Raw genomic sequence first — 8925 nt, forward strand, 5'->3', positions numbered from 1 at the left:
TAATGCAATTTATATACAAAGTTTATCGTGATAAGTCATATATTCTAATGGAATTTATATACGATGTTTATTGTCCTATTCAGACCAAAACAGCATGACATACGAGCCTGAATAATCGGCCTTCAATTTCCCCACAACACCACTTTTTATATGCGTAGTCCAACTGCTCAAACAATAGATGATAAATGCAGGAGTGGATAATAGAGATCTCTATTATCCACTCCTGATAAATGGAAGTATTCAGTAGTCAATATCATTTTAATTAAATCTTTTTCAATTATATTCAACATTTAATACATGATTTGTGAAAACAATTTAAAACAAGTCGTTACACAACGTTGTATAATAAATTTTCAACAACCCACCAAATAAATCATTATCACAGATATCTTTGACAAATGAAAGAAAGGTTTAGTTATCGTCGCAATGTTTTAGTACATTATATATTCCTGAAACATACAAAGAACGACTACGCTTACCGCAAATAATTGGACATTCCACACACATGTTACTGACGTTTCATCCAAATAGAACCAAATCCAAATAGAGTATCCAAATAGAGACCACTCTAAAATCTCAATTTACAATCGTGATACGGCACACATAAAATAATGGTACGATACCATAGTTCACCTGTGTAACACATTGTGAAATTTAAAGCTAGTAAAATAAAATCTTCATGTGATTAGCATTTACCTATTGCATCCTATTACCTATCCACAGTTGACTCCCCTTAATGCAAATATTGCTGATACATTTTAGGCACCGACTCTACCAGACCTTTGCTGTGTAGCCAATCTCGACAGAACAGCCTAGCATAGTATCGCTGAAACAGCACATATAAAAGTTTATGAATAGCAGGCCAGACATACATGTTTTCTATACATAACATACACATACATTACATGTCAATATAAATTAAACAAACAATGATGCTATTTTGGGAATTCTGGGAGACATGGAACAGGGAGATATATATTCTGTTAGCATGGTGATACCATGGTAACCATGATACCTACCTGTCCTGTGTCACAAAGTGCTGTGGCGATGGTGTGACCTGGACCCATGATCTCAGCAACCTTCACAGCTGCTACCACATTTAGAGCAGACGATGCACCAACGAAGAACCCTTCTTCATGAAGAAGTCTAAATGTCTGCATTAATACAACAAAACACTGTGGTCAATCACCAGCGATTCCTGCCATGACAAGCAAATATCTCAGTTGATGACAATTATCTTAGTCCTATGCAATGCATGCACTTTTGACCTTAGTTAACCTAAGGTTTAAGTTAGCCACAGCAGACCCCTGGTTACTGACTAGATTTCTCCATTTCCTATTTATATCTGGACCATTATACGAATATGAGCATAATATATAATTGGCTATTCAAGAATTTAATAGTACTAGTAATATCTCTACAAGCTTCTCATAACTCACATGTCATATATTATGTTATATGATAAGATATCATATCATATATGATATAAGATGTCACGACATGATACGACACATGGCACTACACGATATAATATAGTACTGTCTAAATACAAAAGATAAATCTTATCCATGTAATATGTGGTCAGACCAATCCCCTATGTTCTAGGCTTATCATTAAGGCAAATACAGTACACTATACTTTTCACTGTTACGAAGTGAAGCGAAAAGGGCAACCACTCGATAACATCATTTAAACTTAGTATGGGTGCAACGTTTGTCATGTACCCACCATTTCGACAACTTCTGTGTCTGGTATATGCACAGCATCATCGATTGGAGCACCCTTGAGGTTCTCAGTGACACGGCCTTGACCTATGCCCTCTGTAATACTTCCATCTCCTTTCCTTTCCAGCTTCCCATGCTTGAACCAGTTGTAGAGAACACTGCCCTTGAATTAATAGGTACAGAAACAGGAGTGATGATAGTCATTGATACTTCGGCATTTCAATATAGGCCGTTCATAATTATCAAGATTATCACAAGCGTACACTACAATTTTTATGACCCCTCCAACAAAAAGTGTACACATTGAAATGTTGATATTATTGGTTTGGCAGGAAGATATGAATCAACATTTAATTGTATTATTTAAAAAAAAGCACAACAGCTGATAACCATCTAACTACCACAGTACATGGTTTAAAAGCTTGTTATATCATTGTTAATAGTAAATGGGTGGGCACTCACTAATATTTCTTCAAATAATTATCTAAATTGCATACACAAGATTAGTTTTCTGCACAGCTTATAATAGAAATGTGCGATGAAACATTATTAAAAATACAAAGAAATTGCAAAAACAGGTGATGGGCATTACAACTACCTCAGGATCAGCAAGATACACCTGCACTCTACTATTCTGCTCCTTGAGGTATGTTGAAGTTCCTGCAAGCGTTCCACCAGTTCCCGTAGAAAACACAACAGCATCCAATTTCCCTTCTAAAATATGTCATAAATATTTTCAGTGCCATGTTGGATTAACAGTGAAATATTAGATGTTACAATGTTTCACTAGCATTGCTATATATGACAATAAATAAATATGTGAATTATGGACTTAGTGACTGACAGGAATATCTGTAGTTTTTAAAGGAATAATTTACTCTAGAATTTGCGAGTATATTATGATAGATTTATAAATAATAGCACATACCTATAAATATCTATAATTACGCATTCACGTTTGTCATAAAACAACAATGAATTTCGAAATCTTCAGCCGAACGATATTCATTTTAGGACAAATTTATCCATATTATACCTGAAGCTATATGTCGTTTATAAGATATTGCAATCCTTCTATTTTTAAATTAACAAGTGCCACAGTGCGACAGGGCTCATCTGGTGTCTGGTGTTCTGCTGATAAATTCATTTGTGCATAGCAAGACATCTTACACATAAGTCTTCTTTATTCTTGTTTGACTTTCGTAGCCAATTCAAACAAATATATCAGCTACACTTTCGCACCCACCTAATCTCTATGGGCTAATTCTAATAACAAGAACAATAATAACAATTCAAATACAAGTTAATGAATGACGTTGACAAAAAAGATTTCAACATATGAGCATGGATCTCCAAGTTTAATTAGAGGGGGTGGAGGGGTCCTTCTCTCTCACCTCCCTCCCCACTGCGTCCCACCTCCCTCCCTCCTGCCTCTCACCTCCCTCCCACTTCACTCCCCTTGCCTCTCACTACCACCCCCTTACCTCCCATCTCCCTCCCCCTGCCTTCGACCTCCCTCCCCCTGCCTTGATCCCACCTCCCATCCCCTTGCACACCATCTCGCACGACCTAATTGTACCCCGTTTCCCGCTCGCATACTCGTCGAACCGCTCTAGAAACCGCTAGTGATAAAAATTTCACAAATGCCTTATCAAGAGCTAATAATAATAGGATATTGATTAATTCCTGGATCTTTATGACTATCATAATATGTGCGTCACGTGAGTCTCAAATCTGGAAAGCTACCTATGAGTAACTATCCTGAGGCGAAGACAATACGTCCCGAGAAAAACAAGGATAGAAATCCTGAAATTATGTGATCATTGATTGCCATAATAGCTACCTGATTCGGACATAAGACATAGGTGAGTATATTATATAGTACTATCATATATATTTGATTATAATACATATATATTTATATTATAACTATATAATCCGACTATTAATATATACAGTATAGTAATATACATATATACAGTTGTACTTATTGACCGACTCAGTTGAAGCCCCACTTTCTTTCAATTTATATTAACAATGTGACACAGATTGGCATGATGTTTGCGCCTTTCGTGCTCGACAGAATAGTTGTAATATTGAAATACTTTTTTGCTGCGGCAATTTTGGTCTGGCTCGCTCTGATAATCGTGACGCCTCTCAACTATCAGTTCACCAACGTAAACACAGAGCGTATAAAAAATATATTCCTTCGTTTATACGCTTTTGGTAATTACCAATGCTTGCACTATACAGCACCAGTCAGAATTGCAAAAGGGTTACGACGTGGAATCGTGGGGAAAAAGTGGGAAAAGCGATCGACAGCAGAGTGTGGCGTGAATGTGGAGCTCGTTAGAGGAGTATAAATCGACGTTGTTTAAGTGGGGACACCTTATCTACGCAATAGTTGTTCCGTTCTAGCTATGCCTTGCCTCTTCTACATCCTCCAAAACACGTACCGTCTGAAACCATCACTTTCATTTTGCCTTCCATCAAAGGCTATCTCCGAGTAAGTTCCTAAAGTAAATAGCTAGCAAGGTCTGTAATCCACAACGTACAGGAATCTGTCCGATGGCGATGACTGAAATCTCTTATGCGGGCTAAACAATGAGGAATAGTTTGACTTTTCGAATGGGGTTAAACTTTAATCACCCGTATTTGCTGCTGCCTGTTAATTAAGTACGGATTCCGCGCCAGATTGGTACCCACTTCTCTTATTCATGGCTTTCGGAAAGGAATTGTTAAAAGTACAAAAAAAAAAGGATAATTTCTTCCTACAATCACAGCCTACGTCCTACAAGTTTAACGAGTGCGCGCGTACTGATAAATTTATGTATTGATTGTGTACTATTGTACGCGTGTTATTATTTCGTGTGGCGGCGTACCTACCTTATTTTCTTTGGTCGTGTGCCTTCAATGTCCCTCATGTACGTTGTATTATTGGCGGATAAGTCCGGCGAGCCAGCCATCTATGCTAATCCGTGTTTATAGAAGCATTTTATATCTCTAATACAAACTATATATAATAAATTAATATAACTATATATAAGTAATAATATTGATTAGTGAAACAGAGTGTTATATTGCAAGTGTACAATTTGCTATACATTCGAGAACAGCGGTTAGAGCGCTAGAACACATAAATTAGTATAGTTTATCTTGTGGGGACGAGATCCTTACAGAAAACGGTCTCGGTTTAATCAGCCCCGCGGGGTTGTGCTTCAGGGTAGGGCACGTCAATAACCAATGCCGCAGTAATAAAACCAAAGAAAGGGCAGTGACTCGCGGCCAGAACTACCAACAAATGCACGTGCTTTCAATGGCGTGTGAAAATAGAAAGCCAGGCTGCATGCACTGGGCCGGTTACGTCGCTGGCATAAGCATTAAATATAATTTTGTTCACCGGATCTTGAAAGATTGATACACCTCATGAGAGGGCAACGAAGGTGCTACTGTAGAACTGGGCGGCCATACCACTGTGTTTTTCCCCAAATATGCAACATGTGTTAGCTCAACACAACTGCAGGATCTCGGGCCTGTGGTATTCGGACATTGCTCTAGTTTTTACGACACTCCGCACGTTTATTACGATAGTGTTATGTATGGATAACGCAAACCCTTCCTAAAACGACTCGTACACGTGGTTTTTTTTTAGAATCAAATCATTTTAGAGCTGGAATTGTGCCAGCCCACGTGAGTCGAAAACAGCTTGTACTTAAATCTAATAGTTGCTGACCAGATTCTAATCTGGAACCAATAATTGCGAAATCATAAGAACGCCCGCAGATATTTCCGCCATTTATTGAATTGCCCTGTGAGGGGGAGGGCTCGACATAGCGTGCGAGCTTGATAATTGTAGGTTTACTGCGTAGCGTAGTCGTGTAGGTGATGTAATTTACAGAGAAACGATATATATGAGGTCGTGGATGAAATCCCCTCTAGATATGCTGGGGGTCAATAGTTAAGAAAAACGCTACAAGACGCTATAAAAGCACCAAAGGTGAGAAGTATTGCCCTGTATCACTTAAACGTTCAACCTAGACTACGCGAGTCAACTGTGGCCCACCAATGTGGCGAGCTGCAGTAAAGATCGCGGACAGGAATCCAAGGTTTTCGTGGTATCTTTTAGCATTCAAAAGAAATCCTTTTCTAGGTAAACTCAAGGAAATGAATATTTAGAGATAAGTGGTATTTTAGTGAAATTTTTGGACCGTTTAACAGCGAACTCGCTCGAGCACCAGCAAGTAGTATATTTGTGTCTTATTGTACAAAAATAAAATGTATTATATATTACAAAATTAGCGTTTACTATTTACACTTTAAATATAGATATATACCTTCTTTATACTCCCCTAATTTGCCGGTGGCATTCGATTGTCAACGCAAACGTTCCGATCAACACACGCCCCATGAATTCGAAAATTATTGTGTGGCCACGCCCAGACGCAGCTAGCCGATATACGCTTAACATTTTGCGGTAAACGAGGGCATTTGGCAAAAAAATTATTGTGGCGCCATGAAAATTCCCTTGTAAACTTAAGCGGGAGTTTCTCATATAAGTCTTCTTTCTGCTTTTTTCTCTTTCGTTTTCTTGCTGATTGCACTGGTCCTGCCCGACCATTGTTTATCGTTTAGTGTTATCTAAGCTCGTGATCGATTCCTGAGGGGAGTCACAAACATTTTGTGTTGGAGAAAATTAAAAAAACACAAATAACATTGTGCGGGGGCTAGTTTTAAATAATAATTTTTCAACATAATACACCATGAACATATATTATTTATTTTTCCTTTATATTGTGATATTCTATATAGCCAACACAAATCAAAAACAGAAACTGTTTGGGGCACCCACTATTGTGCACTGGGTCAAGGATTGGCCAAAAATCATCTGTATGACGATGGGACCACAGCAAACCAGCCTGCAATGGGCAACCGAACGTGATACTACGCCCAGTTATATTAGTGCTAATATGGAGGTGAGCGTAACACTAATTCAAAATCGTTCAAATTGAATTTTGCAAATTTACCTACGTGTAAATAACATTGATATCATCAGGTGAGAGAGGCTTAGATATTATGTTAGTAACATGTTAGTACTGAAAACGTTTGACCTGTAAAAAATTACAAAAAATAAGTTTTTCTAAAACTCCACAAACTTGCGAGGAAATTCGTGGACGGTAGAGTCAATTAAGAATATATGGAGGAGGAAATGCAGAATTCGCGCGTCCAAGAATCACTGAACGTGCTTCGACCGATTTGTGCTCGTGATATGGCGGGTATAGTCATGATGGTAGGCGAGTAAGCCATTACTTCGTCGCCGGAAATCTGGAGTCACATCTGTCATAAAGGCTCAAGTGCCGACACATGGGCAGATTTTAGACATTTCTGAGGACATGGTCTGATCGGAAGCCAATCTTGAATCCCAACCTTGTTTCAAGTGGGACCTACCTCCCAATTTTATGCGGCTTAAATGAAAGGTACCAATGAAATTATACTTTTCGCTGAACCAATGCGAAGAGTAAGTGTCGGGATAATCCTTTTGACGAGCTCTCTAGAGAGGAGGTTAAACAATTGATTTAGTTGACGATTCAACAAAGAAGCGGAAACTGCCTTCTTTGCTATTATTAGACAGCCCATACTGTGTGGAATGTTGATCTACTGAGTGGCCGTTGCACAGATATTAATTGCAAAGGAGCAATGTTTTGTTGAACAAGTCTTTATGCTCCTTAACATTAAGATTTTTTCTATAAGCAGTCTCCGTACTATAGCTCCCTGAAATAACTAAATCCACCTTGAGATGCCTCGGCGATGTGGCAAAAACAAACAGGGCAGCCCATGTTGTTGGCACGTCTATCTACATCATCAATTGTTGCCGATGCCAACTCGCTGCAATGCACATGTGTTAACTCACAGCTGGCGCGAAATTTATCTTTGCCTGCCTGAATAACTTCTGAATAGCTGGCCTTACGAATAAATCAGACGACAGAGAACAGGAAAACAGTGACACGGTGTGTATGCTATGGAAGGCCATTACCGCCAAACGCTACCTATTTTAATCCGCGCTTATAAATGTATTTTAAAGCGGGCGATTGAATTCCAGCCAATCAGAACATTCGGGTTTATAATCGCGGCTTAAAAATGAGTTTAGCGGCGAATTGAAGTGGCCAGGCAATAGAAAAGTGGTTTTTAAATCGCGCTTAAAATCTATTTAATAATTCTTATGCTTATTTATTAAAGGGAAGGGTTGGCGGCTGTGTGCATGTGGGCGTTGTGCGTGTCGCGTGGTGCGTGTGCGTGTGCGTGAGGTGCGTCCGTGGCATTGTGGTGTAATGTGTATGTGTGGGGAGAGGCGAGTTTGGGTAATAATGTTTATTAATATTACACATAAAAATCAGACTAGCAATATACGTCATATAGAAGCTGACACATTGTCAGGAAGTCAGGTGACGTGCGTCTTCATATATAACTAGTAGTGTATAACGCACAGCGCATAATAATAATTAATAATAATAATAATAAATGAATTGATTTATATCTGTGCACATTGCCTGTACATACAAATTGCGACTTGCACTCTTATGATTTGAAGTTTGATAAAGTTGAACTCATGCAAATTGATCGAAGCTTACGCAATGGCAAACGGATTATGTACATGAAAATAGAAATATGGCGCGCTAATACGATATAGAGGTAATAGCGAGGCAAATAACCACAAGCACTACGCACGCGTCAACGAACGCAGCACGTTTAGTCGTCACAGGAATGTTAGACTGTCATGTATCAGGACGGCAACGCCGACCAGTTTCCAATCTACGACCTGCCGTACTGTGCCACGGCAGTGGCATCTCGACACGCAGCGGCCTGGTCAAGACTCTTTACAGTGATATGGTATACGTGAAAATATAACCAGAAATCAAGAAGCGCGGATGTGAATGTCACCGGCACGGACACCGCACCACCGCACGCACGCCACGACACACACACTCACGACAACGCACACACACACGAACACGACGACAACAGAAACTGACACACACCGACACGTAGCACACAAAAGTGTCAAACTTCGAGATTCGTGTTCGGATTTCCGAGAATACAGCATCAATGGTGATTATATCATCGAATTCAAACCCTAACCTTATTTAAATGCGCCACTTAAAATAGGATCTAAGGTTTTTGGCGGGTCAAAACGCGCTTTCCATAC

The 8925-nt window shown here is 39.2% G+C and overlaps 1 protein-coding gene across 1 annotated transcript in view; it reads right to left on the bottom strand.

Moving 5' to 3' along the window:
• Positions 1-42: 42 nt before the first annotated feature.
• LOC106815305 (cysteine synthase 1-like) overlaps positions 43-8925 on the bottom strand; it is a gene marked incomplete in the record, with an annotated part of 15841 nt that continues 6958 nt past the window's right edge. Inside the window, 4 exon segments of the mRNA XM_014819750.1 lie at positions 43-826; positions 1020-1154; positions 1729-1887; positions 2323-2438. Coding sequence (XP_014675236.1) covers positions 734-826; positions 1020-1154; positions 1729-1887; positions 2323-2438 — 503 coding nt within the window.

Source organism: Priapulus caudatus, unplaced genomic scaffold, assembly GCF_000485595.1.
Source record: "Priapulus caudatus unplaced genomic scaffold, Priapulus_caudatus-5.0.1 Scaffold1087, whole genome shotgun sequence".
Taxonomy (NCBI): domain Eukaryota; kingdom Metazoa; phylum Priapulida; class Priapulimorpha; order Priapulimorphida; family Priapulidae; genus Priapulus; species Priapulus caudatus.